Source organism: Dipodomys merriami, unplaced genomic scaffold (genome assembly GCF_024711535.1).
Source record: "Dipodomys merriami isolate MVZ:Mamm:240054 unplaced genomic scaffold, mDipMer1.0.p SCAF_29, whole genome shotgun sequence".
Lineage (NCBI taxonomy): Eukaryota > Metazoa > Chordata > Mammalia > Rodentia > Heteromyidae > Dipodomys > Dipodomys merriami.
In genome coordinates, this window is record NW_027204381.1 from 10,660,001 (window position 1) to 10,677,387 (window position 17,387).

At 40.2% G+C, this 17,387-nt stretch overlaps 1 protein-coding gene across 4 annotated transcripts in view; it reads left to right on the forward strand.

The window, feature by feature from the left end:
* The window catches only part of Opcml (opioid binding protein/cell adhesion molecule like), a 1,269,678-nt gene that overhangs the window by 1,163,511 nt on the left and 88,780 nt on the right, over positions 1-17,387 (forward strand). For all 4 annotated transcript variants that reach the window (XM_070038350.1, XM_070038349.1, XM_070038351.1 and 1 more), the window contains exon 7: positions 62-213. In XM_070038350.1, the coding sequence (XP_069894451.1) occupies positions 62-213 (152 nt within the window). The remainder of the gene's footprint in view (positions 1-61; positions 214-17,387) is intronic.

Here is a 17,387-nt window from a genome sequence, read left to right on the forward strand (position 1 = left end):
TATGATTAGGCTAATCTTTCATGTGATAAGTAGTGATCAGTAATGCTTTCTCTTTTTGCAGGTTAGCCACTGGCCTGGACGGAGTAAGGATTGAGAACAAAGGCCGCATATCCACTTTGACTTTCTTCAATGTCTCAGAGAAGGATTATGGGAACTATACCTGCGTGGCTACAAACAAGCTTGGAAACACCAATGCCAGCATCACACTGTATGGTGAGTGCAGGAAGCCTGATGCAGTTGGCTCAGCCACATTGGGGATCGCCAGGAACTCAGGAGGGAGGAAAGGCATGCTTTGTTTGGCCTGTGTCCATCCATACTGCTCAACCCAACCCTTAGATAAGAAACTCCTCACCTTCATTCCCCTGCCATAAGAGACAGTGTTGTTTCCAAGGTAATTTGATTTTCCCGGTTATTGAACAGTAAGATTGACCCCTTTCAAAAGGAGTAAACCAAAATCTGAATCAACCTGAATGTGGAATCCATCAAGAAGGTAGATCCATGGGACAGTTTCGTTGTAGTATATTCTAAATGTTTATGGGGACAAAGGAGATGTGACTTAAGATAGCTTCTGTTGTAAGAGTCGATGATTCTGGGGTTATTATTCATAGCATCAAACCAAGTTAGCAACTGCCATCATGATTCTCACATTGACTCCCATGCATGTTCTCTTTCACTGAGATGAATGGAGCAGAGGTCCAGGCCCTCATCAGATGCATGCTTTATTCGCAATTGCAACATGAGACCTTTCCTGAAACTCAATTTCTCCCATATCGATGGAGAGCGGTCAGGACCCATGAATGAATGGCTTCTTTGAAAGCCCTTCTTCCCTCCAACTTCCCTCACTACCGTGTCCATATCCTTGTGCAACATTTCATGCTGTGGCCAGGGCCAGCTTATTGTGATATTGATGAATGTGTCTGTGTATATATATGTGCTTATTTGCTGAGGTTTAGTATGGGAAAAGTAGGATGAAGAGGGACTCATTTTCCCATTTCCATCTCAGACCCTGAACAAGCTTTCAGCGTTGACATGAACTAAACTTTGTCCACCAACCATCTGAAATGTGTGATCTATGTCTTTTGTTTTCTCTCTGCATTGTGTGTGCATTGTGCTGTGTGTGTCTTAGAAATAAGCCCCTCATCAGCAGTGGCAGGTGGGTACAGCATGTTCCTTCTGTCCTCTGCCTGCTTGAATGCCTATGCTTTTGTATTTAAGCCTACTTCAAAGATAGGCTTGCCTGCTCCCCTCCCTGGAGAACTCTCCACAGTGGATGAAATTCAAGGGGTTGGGTTTACGCAGTTTAGACAATAAGCATATAGAATATGATGGCTTTCACAGACACTTATGAAGTATCATTACAGATCTCAGAGAAGAGCCTCGTCCCCCTCCCCCTGCAAACAACAAACTTCTATTTGCTTTCCTCTAACAAGGATGAACATTTCTGCTATTTCTGAACTCAGAAATACCAAGAGGAACTCAGCCCAGAGACCAAATGGATTATTAGATAGCTATCTCTAAGGAAAAATCATCCTTGTATAAATATTTTATTCCTTCAGCCCAAGGCAAAGAGGGTACTGACTTACTGCTGAAAACTGTCTTTTAAAATAGAAATAGTTGAAGTTATTATTCCTAATGGCAATATCCATTATTTACCAGATATTTACTGATTTCTAGGCATCCTGTCAGTGTTGTATAGGACAGATTATTACCCCCCCCCTTTTGTAGATAAATTAAAAAAAGGTGTGTAACAATGAAGTACTCACAGCTAATAAACAGGCACTAGATGTGATCTAGAGTTGAACCCTGGATACTGGGTTTTCCCAGAGGATAAGAAGAGAAAGCCACACAGTCACACACATAGATTTCACTCATACATTCTGGAGAAGCAGTAGCTGATGCTCAGCTCTGGTCCTCAACTCTCCCACGCCTTTGTGTGAAAGACTCGAAGCTCTGCCATCTAGGATGTCAATCTTAGTCATGTGGAAAGTGGTAACATTTGAATTGACAACTGTCACTTTTAACACTCTTGATCCAGGGCAATCACAGACATAGCTGCCAGATTGTGAGGATCAGGAATTCCAGTCCATGACTCTTGATAACACTGAAGACAAAGGATGGGATTAGAATGTCATGTGTCCCCTGACCTCAACTTACTCCTTGGGTTAATAAGATTGCCAGTAGCATGGAACGTAATGTAGAAAGGATTAATTTCAGTTCTGTACCTCTCTGCTGTCAACTAAGGAAAAAATGGTGTTTCACAGAAGATAATAGCCAATGTGTCCTAAGACTCCATTTCTCTTCTCAGGCTACCATAACTAAACACAAGAGATTGGGTGGATTATAAGACAGTAGTTTGTTTTCTTATCATTCTAGAGGCTAGTGATAGAAGGTACCGGCTCCAGAGAGCTCAGTTTTGATTATACAAGACCCAAGCCTCACTTCTTTGAAGCCATTTAGCTTTACATACCTTCTTATAGGTTCCATCTCCAAATACAGTCCTATCTAATTCTGAATCAACTGGAATATGGAATCCACAAAGAAGATCAATCCATGGGATAGTCCAATTCTGATATAATTAAAGTCCTGTAGGGACAAAACTGCAATGTAGATAGAGGTTTTCTTTAAGAATCGTAGAGGGGCATAATTTCATAGCACATAGATTCTCATCCCAGTTCAATCATGTGTTAATCACACTTAAACTATCCCTTTTTTCATGCATTACGAGGAACTTAATACTTTCCTCAAAAGTCTGGTGAGAGGAATAAACAAGGGCATTCACAAATGGTTTTAAATATGTGTCTTTGACAACACCCAAAGACTATGACACTTAATTGACTAAGCTGAAATTGGAATGACGTTTTCCTGGCTCGTGACATAAGAAGGCCATCATGAATTATTAATGGCATAATGTTGAGTAAGATGATACAACTAAATAAAAGCTGTTATATACATGCCAGCAATTGTAGTTCCTCCAGTGACATGGGCCATCCTGTCACTGCTTTCATTCATATACTTGCCAGAATTATTTCCCTGAAAAACATCTATTTTCCTCTTCTATAAGGTCTCCTTTGTCCTCTAATACAGCATCCTAACTATACTATAATTCAACCTAGTTTATTTCACTGATTGAAATCTACTTACCTTTCTACAATCTATTTGTGTGTGTGTGTGTGTGTGTGTGTGTGTGTGTGTGTGTTTGTGTATGTGTGCGTGTGCATGCAAGCACGCACACACAGTATTGGGGTTTGAACTCAAGGCCTCACACTTGCTAGGCTGGCAAACTACCACTTGAGTCATACCTCTAGCCCCACTTTTTTCACTGGTTATTTTTGAGATAACTGTCACTTCCTATCTGAGTGTGCCTTTGGGCTGCAATCTGTTTACTTCAGCCTTCCTGTTGTTGCTGGTATCCAGTGACACACCACCACCTCTAGCTTCCCTCCGGGGAGTGTCTCAGATTTTTCTTCTCAGGCTGTTTTGGAATCACATTTTTGCCATTCTTGGCCTTACTGGAAGCTTGCAGTGAGAGGAATGCACTAGTGCTGTAAGCTGTGGTTTAAGAAGAGGATTTCAGAAAATTTTGTGTCTAGACTGGCCTCCAACCATGACCCTCCTAATCTCAGTTTCCCAAGTAGCTGGGATTACTGGCATGAGTCACCAGTGCCTCGCTTCAACTTCTATTTCTGAAGGAAGCCTTGCTGACCTCTCAGGGAGACCAATCCCCCACTGTGCACTTCTCACACATTGTTTCTAACAGCTGCTTCCATGCCATGTGTTGATTAACCTTCTCAGTGAACATGCATATAGTACCCGTGATGTGTGGGGCATTGACCTAATTAATAAAGATACAACGGCAATGTAACAGGTAGCCGATTCATTTCTGTAGACCTAATCTTCTACTTGCAATTTTGTTTTTAAGTTATCTTATCTTGGAGCCTGAACTCAGGAACTCTTGGGTTCCTGAACTTTTTATTTTTGCTCAAAGCTAGCACTCTATCACTTGAATGGCAGTTTCACTTGTGGCTTTTTGGTGATTAATAGGAGATAAGAGTTCCACAGTTTTCTGCTTGGGCTGGCTTTGAACTGTGTTCCTCAGAACTCAGCCTTCTGAGAGGCTAGGATTACAGGCATGAGCCACTGGTGTCTGACAAGTTATCTTGTTTGATTAGTCTTTCTTCCCCTCTAGACTGTAAGGTTTAGGAACTGGGGAACCATGTCCAAGGCCCAAGATAGAAATCAGTATCAATAGTGGGTCAGGACAATATTGGGAATGGATGAGTAGATATGGATGTCAAAACTTCAACTCCCAGGAACTGACAGGATCTGAGGGTTGGTCTGAGGGATCTGTCTCAACTGAGTCCTTCCCTGACTCTGGGAAGATCAGTCTTAGTCTTGGTATGTTATGAAAAGATGGCCTGTAGAACTTTCTGAGCCTAGTTCTCTGATGCTTAGACTGAGTGGCAATCAAGTCAGCACAATATCAAAATGAGAGTGCCCATTCCTGCCATATTCTCCCTAATTCCAGTGCCCTGTAATTACAACTTATCATAGCTGTAATCTACTTACTATGAGCAGGGCTACTAGGCTAAGAGTTTTCCATGTTTTGTTCACTTAATGAGCCTATAAAGTAAGGACTATATTTATCCTGATTTTACATGTGAGGAAATTGAATGATTGGGCAGATAACTGAAACTGCATTTCTTTATAAGCACATGAGCTGTGACTCGAGTCCATGCACTCCAATTCCAGTGCTTTAATATTATGTTAGTCCAATTTTTAATATGTAACCGCCATTAAGGATACCAGTGATTGCTCTAGGTAGAATACCATGTCACACACAGTCTACTTGGAGGATGCTCTTGCGCCAAATGTTCCCATCCCTTAATCATTTATCTTGGAGCCACATTCTATTAAAGAGAATGTGATAAAAAAAAAACAAATTTAAAAGAATACCAAAAAATGCAAGATCATAGAGACAATGGGTTGGTGAGTAGGTTGATCCGAAATGGACCAGAAAAGTGAGAATTAATATAGTAGGTGGGTTGTAACCCAAGAACCATCTGTGGTTAGCATCAGAGTATAATTAGTCTTCCTTCTATACCAAGTGCTGAGATACAAGATGGTCAGTTAGGTAAAGTACAACTCAGGTAGGACATTACATCATCCACTTCCTTTGGCCACAATCAACTAGAGATAATAGAAAGGCAATGTGATGCAGAGGCAAGATTGGTGCCAGCTAAGAGAACTGAGTCCAATTTGACTCTAACAAACTGTAGTGTTACCTGATCCTTGGGTGTGTGTAAAACACAAGAACAAAACAAGATGAACATCAGCTTGTTTTCAGTCTTTTGATTTTTTCACATTAAAAAATTTTTCCTTTTCTCTCTTTTTTATTTTATTTTATTTTAATTTTTACTTTTTGCAGGTACCAGGGCTAGAACTCAGGGCTTCATACTCTAGCTTGGCTTTTTGGCTAGAGGCTCATGCTCTATCACTTGAGCCATATCTCTACTTTTGGCTTTTTGCTGGTTACATGGAGATGAGAATCTCATGGAGTTTTCTGTCCAAGCTGGCTTTGGATAAGATCCTCAGATCTCAGCCTCCTGAGGGAAGTAAGCAGGAGCCATCAATATCTGGCTTAATTTCAGCTTCCTAAGTCTCTGTTCTGGATGGGGGGAAATACAGGATAAAAAAACAAGTGTCCAAATCTGTGATCTCTAAGTTTGGCAATGGCAGCAAATGTCCACTATTGGAAACAGCCTGCTCCAAGTATTCTTGAGCTTTGAGTGGACACAGCCATTTGAAGGCCCACCTGGTGCTCTGGTACCTTGAAATCTTGCCAGGTTTTTGTGCAGCAGCAGCCGGTGGCTGGGCTCAGCTTGTTGGCCACAGCTTGGCCACTCACTTTCCTAAAACTTGCCAACCCATTACTTCCTCAGGGCCACGAGCAAGAGGCCTGATCCTCTCTCCTTGGAAGATTTTTGGACCTGATTGCATCCAGTACTGCAGAGAATGTGATGTGCTTAATGAGGCGTATAAACTCCTGGATTATTGGAACTGGCAGGGGAGAAGGGCAGTGAACTCACACAATTCCAGAAAGGAGGAGGGATGCTACAACAAGAAAAACAGATTCCTCACATTTTATCTAGGAAATTGTGGCTACACAAATTAGCTACATTAAGAGTTAAATATCAGGCATAGGGACAACTCACCAGAATCTTGTCATTGCAAATGAACACAGCAAATTCTCGATTCCAGGCAACATCTGGGCACTGTGGTTCTTTTCCTCAGGCAGAGCTAGAGCACCCTCAGAGCAGCTTTGCCTGCAGCCAATCTAAGCAGCTCTTAGAGACCCGTGAACCCAATCTCCATTTTCTTGTTATTGGCTGTTCTTTCAGAATAATTATGCACATCTGATTGGATCTCTAAACTGGATTTTCTTCAACAAGAGTTAGCATTAAGCAGCTCTTCTCCAAATCCACTCATACAGCTGTAGGCAGAAACCTCAATGTACCTATCATTCCCCCATATACACTTCTACTTTTTTCTTCTCATTTCTTTCCATTGTTAAACTGTCCTCCCATGTGGGTTCCATGGGGTTGTAGAGAATGGATACAAGGATCTGAGAGGGGGCCGTTTGCAACATGCTCCCCACGCACCCCACTGACAGACTCCACCTCTACAGGCCCCATTGTCTTGAGTCTCCCAAGATCTCTTTCCTTCCTAACACCCAGCCCCTGCCTACTCCTATCACCACTAGTAATAAAGCCAAGAGAGGTGACCTCTTTCTCACTTTTGGATCCCAATCTGCTCCTAGCTCCCCAGAACCAGCCCAGTGGGTGGATGACAGTGAAAGATGAAGGGTCTGCCTCATCTTCATACATTATAGGAGCAGTCTTTTTTAGCCTACATTGGGATTACTTGGGGAGTGTTTTTTTTTTTTTAATTTTTAATACAGATTTGTGAGCCTTACTTCAGAACTACTCAGTCAAAATCTTTATGAATAGACCTGGGAATGGGACTTTAAAGCATGTTTTCTGAGGAAATCATATTCACGTGGAATTTTGGTAGCTGCTAAACAATTGTGGAACTTCCCAGTCTGTATCTTTAGCCTTCTGCTGAATGCTGAGCTATGAGCCACTCTCCCTGCCTGAATCTCCCATGGGAACCCCAAATCCCATCCTTTTCTGTAACACCCCATCTCTACTTTGCAGCTGCACACTCTTATTAGAAAGCTCACCATCATTTTTACTTTTCCCTTCGCTAAGGAATTCTAGAACCACAACTCAGCCTTTCCTCCACGGTCCGTCCCCACTGTCTTACTTCACTGTATCATGCATCTTACCAGTGATCACACCTCACTCCCGGCTTCCTTATCTTTGGCAATCCACCTCCAATCTGGTTGCCACTGCAGAACCAAGCGGTTTTTCCAAAACTCGGAATTAATCTTGTCATTTCAGTGGCTGAAAACTCCTGCCTAGCAGAAAAGTATGGCATTAAAGCTATTTGCACTCAGATCAGAACACCCTTTCAGCTTCTGCTCCCTGCCATGTATCCACTTGGCAAGACCCTTTGGGTCCACATTCCTGTTATATGGCTGTTTCCATTCTCCATTCATCTCATATATATGTTTAGTGCCCACTCTATGCTAAGAACTATGCTAAAGACTAAGATATAAAGAGAGACAGATCATTATTATGCTAATAATGATCTGTTGATCATTAAAATAAAATGTAAGTGCCATGCTAGAGGAATGAAGAAGCAGTAATAACTCTCAAGTAGGCAGTTACATATGGCCTTAGATACCTAAGAATCTTTTGAAACAGATCATTGTTATTTGCATTTCACATGAGACCAGCTTAGAACTCAAGAGATCTTAAATGAGGAGACAACATTCCCCCACACAGGAATTCCACCATAGAAGTGACAATACCATGGAGCTCCAGTGGTGCAATCGGTTAGCGCGCGGTACTTATAAGAAGTGACAATACCAGACTTTAGTCTCTGTCCTTAATGCCATTCTTCCTTCTAACTCACACTCATTCCAGCAGTCACACAGGCAGGCTTTCTCTTCCTGATAAAAGCACTTCTCCTCCAAAGCTATGGTCCATGGCAGCTTGTCTGTAGAGTATTTCTAAAATCCTGCTGTAAAACCAATCACTCATCATTGGCTTTCTCGTGGTGGCTTTCCCTTAGGCTATATTTTGTTTGTATTTGGTTTTGCACTTAGAGGATGCAGAACTGTATCTTGCAATGGTCATTGCCCAGTAAATGTTTGTTGAATTAATGAATAAATCTTCTAGTCAATGGGGATATCAGTTATAGCCTATATACGTATTTGAAACTCTTTACTTCCAAGGACCAAGAAGATTTCCAAGACTGGTAGTCCTTTTCTCCCTAGGGAAGCCAAATTATTATTTCCCTGACATTTCCTTGCATTCCAGCCTGGGTATAACCCAATTCTAATTTCAAATTTATGTATTCCTTCCACCCCCACTGCCTACATCATGATCTTCCATGTGGGGGAGACTTCCATCAAACATTCCAATTCACTGTTCAGGAAGACAACTTTGCAGAGACATCAAAAGCTGCACACATTTGTCCATTTCCTGCTGATAACGTACATGAATTTTTTTTCTTTTCCAAATCCAACATTTAAATCCAGGTGGGAGGGTATGAGTCAGAGAAATACCATTGCTTTTGGCTGATGACAGCAGCAAAATCATTTGTATTTTCCACAACCTGCAAAATGTCAACATATTAGAAAAAAAAAACTGCAGACATTTCACATTTCATTCCTGATGAGGTTTCTCGTCATTGGCTCACTCCCACCCCTCCCCCTGTGAATCATTGACATCTGGCTATTAGCCTAAGCATTTAGAATTTAACACTGAGCATTCGGGCGTGCTGATGTCAGCATAGACTGAAAGTTTAGGCAGAAGTCTTCTTGTCTCTCTCAGGTTTGTGATGAGCTTATAGATTTGAATTCACTTCTGATATTCACTTGCTAAGCTCTTGTCTTTGTGGAAAGCACAAAGCGGGAGTGTTAAAAGAACAAAACAAAGATGGCTGCCTTTTATTGCATCTTTATCCACCGTCTTAGTTGTGCTTGCAAAGTCTAGTTAATCTCACTTGTAAAACAATACAGTGCCACGTTTTTTCCACTGTAATTAAAGACAATGGAGGAGAAGTTCCCTTTGAAGAGAAATGAGGTGCCTTCATCAGCCGACACTGCTGAAAATAGATTTCTGTTTCACCAACAAGTGTAACACATACATCCTCTAATTAGATTTCCTTGCTTCTCTTTTAATCACCAAGAACATCATTATCCTTTTGGTTCCTCATTAGGAAGGTCATGTAGTTCATAATCATACATATAAAACCTATCCAAATTTCAGAACAAAATGGAATCGTAAAGGGACTTCAGATCTTCCATTCATCTCACTGTGCTATCAACAAGTTCAACTTCTTGTGGGGTTTTCTTCTTGTTGAATGCGATCCCCCTCCCACCTGTCATTTGAGTAGAATTACAACAAGCTCAGCTTCAGTTGCTGAAGAAGAGTGCTATATTTTCATTATAATCTAGAGAGGAAAAACAATAATACATTCCAATACCTTCATCACTTAAAAAGTACACTATATTTTTAAGCTTCAGAATCTCTTACAAAGCAGGATCTTATCAGGAAGCATACACACACACACACACACACACACACACACACACACACACACACACACACACACACACACACACACACACACACACACACACACACACACACACACACACACACACACACACACACACATATATGTATTTGGGGGGGTCCGGTTGTGGGGCCTGAGCTCTGGGACTGGGCATTGTCCCTTAGCTCTTCAGCTCAAGGCTAACGCTCTACCACTTGAGCCACAGCGTCACTTCCAGCTTTTTCTTTTTGCTTATGTGGTACTGAGGAATCGAACCTAGGGCCTCATGCATGCAAGGCAAGCACTCTACCACTAAGCCACCTTCCCAGCCCAGCTTATGTATTTTTTTCTGGGAGTTTTGTGTTGAGTCTGGGTGCTGAGATTGTCAACACCTGTCATTCAAGAGGGAAATGAGCCACACATCCTTGAACATAGTCACATATCTAGTGCCCGAAAGTAGTCAGGCTTGATTGAGCCCCTGATTCTTATTTGTAAGTATGGCTGTATCCCATTTGAAAACCTCAACCTGACTTGCTTCTTAAACTGTTAGCTAAGTGCTAATGCCTATAATCCTACTACTCAGGAGGCTGAGATCTGAGAAGCATGGTTCAAAGCTAGCTTGGGCAGAAAAGTCCATACTACTCTTATATTCAACTAATCACCCAAATACCAGAAAGAGAGGTGTGGTGGAAATGGTACAGTGCCAGCCTGGAGCAGAAAAAGACAAGCAGGAGTGTAAGACCTTGACTTCAAGTCCCACTGCTTTCATTACATAGACAGACAGATTTAAAAAAAACTTTACAGTTTTAGTATATTTAACATACCAAAATAAGTAGCATCTCAAAAGTAGACTACTTTGTTGCTTGATTTGTTTATTATTTGTCTTACCTGGCTGAAATTCAAGTTGACAGTCCTCCTCTAGCCATGTACCTATTGACTTGTAATGCTAGTTTGTCCTTTCTCAAATCTGTCCCTTGGTCATTGTTGTCTCCCTATCTTTTTTTTTTTCATATGCTATAGAGTAACTTATGTTTGTCTGCACATCTGTCCCCAAGGTATTCTGGTGTCACCCGCAGTTTGTTTTGTGACTTAGCATTTTCATTTTATAGTTTTATTTTCAAAGATGCCCACTTCAGGCATGAAGAAGCAATTAATTTTTAGCATTCAAAAGGGTGAAAGAGGAGGGGCTATAATCCTGGGAAGAAGCATAATTACATGTTCTCACTGTCAATTTATCCGGAAAAAAGGAAAGTATTTAATGAAGCCTGATATTTGTAGTAGACATTGTTGTTTAATTGAGTCATTGTTAACCATAAAGTAGGATAACTTAACTATGATATTTGTCCAGAGAAAGAATTGGACTTTTAAAGTATACTTTGTCAGAGTAACTAGTCTTAGGAAGATGTGTGTGTGTGTATGTGCTTGTGTGTGGGAGCTCGTGCGTGCGCGCGCTTGCACGCATGCGCGCGCACACACACACACACACACACACACACACACACATATATGCTGGTACTAGAGCTAGGGCCTCATGCTCTCCCTTAACTTCCTCTGTTCCTCAAGGCTGGCCCTCTTCCACTTAAGTCATACCTCTACTTCTGACTTTTTTTGCTGGATAAATATAGCTAAGAGTTTCATGGACTTTTCTACCCAGCTGATCTCCAGATCTCAGCCTCCTGAGCAGTTAGGATTACAGTTGTGAGACACCAGTGACTTATAGTAGGAAGCTTTTATCTATCATTAGCAACTACTTCAGTCACTAGTCATGATTAAATTTGCTTTGGCTGGCATTTGACAATTGTTGGAAACCTAGTATTTACAGGATCTCTTTACTTAGAGCAGGATCCCACATAATGTGCTATTTTAGGGATCAGCAAGCACCAGTCTAGCTCTAATTCGTCTTATATGCATCCATTTTTTATTCAATCTCAATCATTTGCACAGCATCTTAACTAATCCTCAGAGAAGCCCTATGCAGTAGATAAACTACCTTTTCTCCATTTGTACACTAGAAACACTCAGAGAAGTTGGTGATCTCGTTCAAAGTATTCCTGCTACTGGATAGTTGAGACAAAATTCAAATTCAGTTATCTCCTATTCAGTCCTCCTAACCTATAGACAGACTGTTGGCTGAGATAAAAGTGATTGGCGATTACTTGTTTCAAGTAGCTTTCTTCCTAGGATTTGTAAGAATGTTTTTTTGAAAAATGTTTTGTTGGCTTTTTGTTTATTTGTTTAGACTAGGGCAGAGATTTTGCTGTTTTTCTAGAGCATAAGCTCTTTGAAGTAGGGACTGACTTTTCTTTTTAAAAACAGAGCCTTGCACATTCAGACACCCAGTGAATATTGTGACTCCTCTCCCAGGCTGGCTTGGATCTATTTCCTTTAAAGAATGGGTCTCTTGCCCTTGGACTTTGCTGCAGATATTTTTCTTTACTTCTCCCCTGACTCTATGCTCTCATTCTCCAATCATCAGAGTTGCGACCACTCTTATCATTAAACTACCTTACTTCATTACTTCCTTCTCTCTGGAAAAACATCTAAATAAACCAATATCGGTTCCAATACTAGGAAGAGCAGATCACGTAGCAATTGTGTACAGGACAGCTAGCAATCACATCAGTCCTGAAAACTAAGTACTTTTTCTTCCACTTGCAACAAGAGAACACAAAGTTCCTCATTTAAGAACACACAGTAGTAAAATTAGCGTTCCGATATAAACTCAATTTAGTTGACTCCAAAGCTGCATGGGAGAATTACTTTCACTTTTACCCCAAAATATGACTTTACCCTAAAGAATATTTATGTCTCACAAATGGAGAGATGAAGGTAGAAAGATCAAAGAAGCAGGATGCACTAAAACCCTTTTCTGAAATCTTAATGAATATTCCTACCACCTGCTCTTCCCTGAGTCCTATCCCCCAGCCATCTTCCAGACCCTCCTTTTCTGGAACCTTTGACCTTTATCCAAGTGTATTTCAGTTTACTGGAATAGAACACAGTATTGAAAGATCTGCTATTATATATTACTATTCCAGTAACCAACTAAAAAAAGCATATTTGTGGACGTTAATAGTGATGTCATCTTGGATTCCACATAACTGAAGAAGCCCTGGCAACAGCTATCTGCATACACCATGGCTTAGGAAAACTTTACGCAGCCTGACTCTGAAGGCAAACCTTCACACAGCCTCTGCTAAGCTCAGGGTGATATGTTGCTCCACTTCCATTGCCCACTCTGAAACATGATGCAGTCCTGCTGCTTCACTCATCTGACAAGAAAACATCAGTTGCAGCCTAAGGGACCAAGTATTAGATACCATAGGACCATATTGACTTACATAAACATCTGTACTCCTCCCCTTTTCTTTTTTTCATTTATTTAATTTTATTATCTTTTTATAATTCTCTTTTTTATTATTGTTATTATATTTAGTTGTGCAAAAAAAAAGTTACCATTCCTTGTATGTTAAATTTTTGCCTATTAAGAAAGTGACTGTAGCAAGAAAGAATCCATCAAGAGACACCCATTTCCTCAGATAGTGTAAAGATAGTGTAAAGATGCAATTAAATGCATTGGCCATTGCTGATGGCTTTTGTCTCAGCATTCCATCCCAGAGTGTAGGACAAAAATGGGAGTTATTGTTTTCATTGTCCAAACAAAGGCTGAACTCTGCCATGTAGACCACAGCCAAATCTGAAATGTGTCCAGGGTCTGTATGAGAGAAGTAATGCTGGTTTTAATCTCTGTCAGAGTGGATTAAATTAATTCTCTGGCTATTATAGACTGATCATTTTTTCCTCGACTGATTGACCTAAGGCATTTTGGCAGTAAATAGTGTTGTCAACTGATACTGCCATGCACGTGTTCCTCATCCCTGCTGAAGAACAAAACAGGCAAAATGAACCCCAAGATAAGGACTCAAATGTTTTTTTTCTTTCTTGCTGTTGTTTCTAACATATTTATAAGATATTTCTTTGTTGCTTTGTATGTCCCTCCCCCACTGTATAACCCATGTTTTCACTGTATTTGATGTTGGAATAATTTGTGGAGGGGAAGGGAAAAAACAAATTGTTTAAATAGGGGTACAGGTGGACCCATTGTAACAATGAGATGTACAAGACATAATGTCAAAAAACAAACTTTACAACTTTGGCATGGAGAAGACATACAGGGGTAATGGGGGGATGGGAAGGGATGGGAAGGGGAAACAAAGGAAGAGGCAACAATGCTTGATAAGAATGTATTCATTACTTTGCTCATGTAATTGTAACCCCTCTGTATGGTATTTTCAAAAGAAAAAGAAAAAAAAGCAAAAAACAATTTCCTGAAACCAAAGACAGTAAAGATAACAAAAGATAATAAAGTATATAAAAAAAAGGAAAGTGGCTTGATCCTGATTGCTCATGCCTGCAATCCTAGGTAGTCAGGAGGCTGAGATCTAAGGATCAAAGATTGAAAGCAGAAAAGTCTGAAAGAATTTTTCCAATTAACCAGCAAAAATGAACAAAAAACCATGTAAAATGGAGTCGTGGTTCAAGTGGTAAAATGCTACCTCTGAAGGAAATCCGAGAAAGACTGGGAGGACCTGAATTCAAGCCCCAGTACCTGCAAAAATAAATAAATAAAATAAATAACAAAGGAAAGCATAAGTGGTTAGAAATGTTATGTCCTCCTCCCATTTCAAGATGAGATGGTTATACAGTAATGATAAAAATCACCATATACCAGCTGAAGAAGACAGTAACAGTATTAGATGTAAAGTCACCACTTATACAATAACTTAGAAAGTGACCAGGAGAAGAAACACACAAGCCATCAAAACCCATTTCCTCTCAAATTGCAGATGGATAGACCAAGTCCTCAGAAAGAGGCATCACTCAGTTGAGAAACATCAGTGTCAGAAAATCAAGTTCCCAATCCATTGTTCCAATTACCCCCTGATGCTCTGCTCCCAGTAAACATCACAAAGTACAATCTTCCATAGATAATAATTAGAGTTTTAAGAATCAATAGCACAGACTTAGAGGACAGTGACATGTTTCTATTTCTTGTGTGGCCATTGGACACTCTATCTCATATAGTTTGCATTTTATGATTAAAGGATTGAAATATTAAAGGAGTTAAGGTTAGAATCATGCATTCTACATGGAGAACACTCTGTGAACATGCTGTTAATAGCTCAACAAACCTATCTCCCTCCTAAACCAGCCTTATGGGTTCCACTCTTTGGCAGAGTTACAAAGCCTCCACCTAGTGATCAACAAGTATTTCAACCAACCATCTCTCAGTTCTCTTTAGGATTCCTCCTTCATTCTCCATACTAAACTCTCCTATGATTTATTTGCCTTGTATACTTCCTCTTTTCTCTTACCTTTAACTATATCCCGACTTGCACTGATAGCATGACATTCATAGAAATGCTCACGTCCACTGGAAGAATCTGAAATAAAATGATTTCTCCACTCATCATGTTAATTCTCTAGAGTAGAATATAGAATTCAGTCGTTTCTCCAGTAAATACCAACACCATATGCATATATGCATGTATATGCAATGAAGTTTCTCTATGTCATATACAAAAAAAATGAAAGATTTTCTAAAAGAAAGCATATGTGCTCATGTAATCTTCCATATCCATTAGTTCTGCATCCCTGGATTGAACTGAATTCTGATTGAATATACCATGATGCCTAGTCTGAGGATGTTGCTTAGTGATAGAACGCTTACCCAGGATGGGCAATGCCCTGGGTTTGACCTCCAAAATTGCAAGAGAGACAGAGACAGAGACAGAGACAAAGACAGGAAAAGGAAGAAAGGAAGAAAGGATGGAAGGAAGGAAGTGTAGGAGAGAGAAAGTGAGGGAGTGAGGAAGGGAGGAAGGAAGGAATTGTACCTGTGAAAACAAATATTTTATTCCCTAAATTATACACAGCAACAACTATTTATATAGAATTTTCTTGCAATAGGTTTCATAAATAATATAGAGATGTTTTAAACTATGCAGGAAGATGTGTGTAGGTGCTCTGCAAATACTACAGCATTTATATAAAAGACTTCATCATCTACTGACTTGGTATCTGTAGAAGGTCCCTGTATCTACCCTTGCTAATATGGAGGCACAACTGTGTACATACAATGATCTATAGAGAGAGAAATATTTTTTAAAGAACTCATGAGTCTTACAAATCTTCATTGCTCATTTTCTTACAAATATATTTTCCATTTATTTATTTATTATCTTCAAGTAGCTGTACAAAGGAGTTGTCATTTAACAAAGCAGTTTATAAATACAATATATCTTGATCAATGTCACCCCTTTCAACCTTCTAATGCACCCTTATCCTACCCCCGCAGTGGATTCATGTCTGCATTTTTCTCCTCTTCTCTTCTTCACCCATCTACCCCTTTCCCTTAGCCCCATCCCTACCCCTAAATCTGCTGAGTTGAAAGGATTGGGAGCTTGAAACCAGTCCTAGCTACATACAGAGACCTAGTTTCATACAACAAAAAGACAAAATAAAATTCCCTCAATCATTCTTGTCTTGCAAAAAACAATATATCTTCAATTGAAGCATTTTGCAACTTAGCACATTTTATAGGCCAGGCTGATTAGTATGATGCCTTTGGATGTGTATTATACTTGCTAGAGGCCCAAGAACCAGCTTAATTTCTACAAATGATTGGAAAGCTTCCACAGAGACCAGAGGATCTGGCCTCTGCCCTTGTTTGTGTATATTATATAGTAGAATATAGTTCAGAGCCACAGGAACCAGACTGCAAGCATAAAATAAGGACAACATTTTGGTCCAGAAGAGCACTGGACACATTGTAAGTCAGCTGAAATTCTTGAGGTAGGATCTGTTGCACTCAGAATGGAGAGACCTGTTATTCCTAAGCAAAAGGTCTGAATCAGTCCCTTCATGGGCAAGGCCTGAGACCATGTATAAGCTTGATAGACTAGGCAAGTGACTTGGGTCTGGTCCAAGGAAATTCTGTACCTCGTTGGCTTCTTTCTAATTGGCACATTTGCTTCTCAATGAATTGATAGAGTCTTGGCTTGATGTAGTACAAGAGTCGTGCCATCTTGACTACATGACTTGTCCACTTGTCATTGGTCTTACAGGAATGTCTCTCCATGGCTTTTCATTCTTTGACCATATTCAGTTTTGCTCTCACTGGAATACACTTTGCTTGAGCACTACAGGTCTTGTTTATGACCAAAGAAAACATGGGTATACCTGCTCTAGACACGAGGCATGCAGTGAGGATAAGCCTAGTTTATTTGATTTGTCTTCCTGAGGCTCTAGCCAATGAGGAGAATGGATCAGTGCTTATGGTTTTGTATTTGTGGTCATATGACTTAATGGAATATGAATCACTCCCTGGGGATTTGGGAAAGGGTCAGAGAGAAAAAGAAGAGAAAAGAGGAATTCTCCTTCAGGATTAATCACCAGGTGGTGGTTTGTTTTGAGGATTCTGTATTTTCTTTGCTGCTGTGGAAAGACAGCACTGACAGCTAAAAGAGACACAATCACAGTCTACAAAAGTCTTAAGGATAATCATTCCTCCTTTCTCAGCAGTTTTGGAAGGATGCTCCACAATACCTAAATTACACATATAGAGGATGTAAAGTTGGCTACAATAATACCTTCTTCCTCTTCCTACTCCCCACCTGCTTCTTACTCTTCTGGACCCT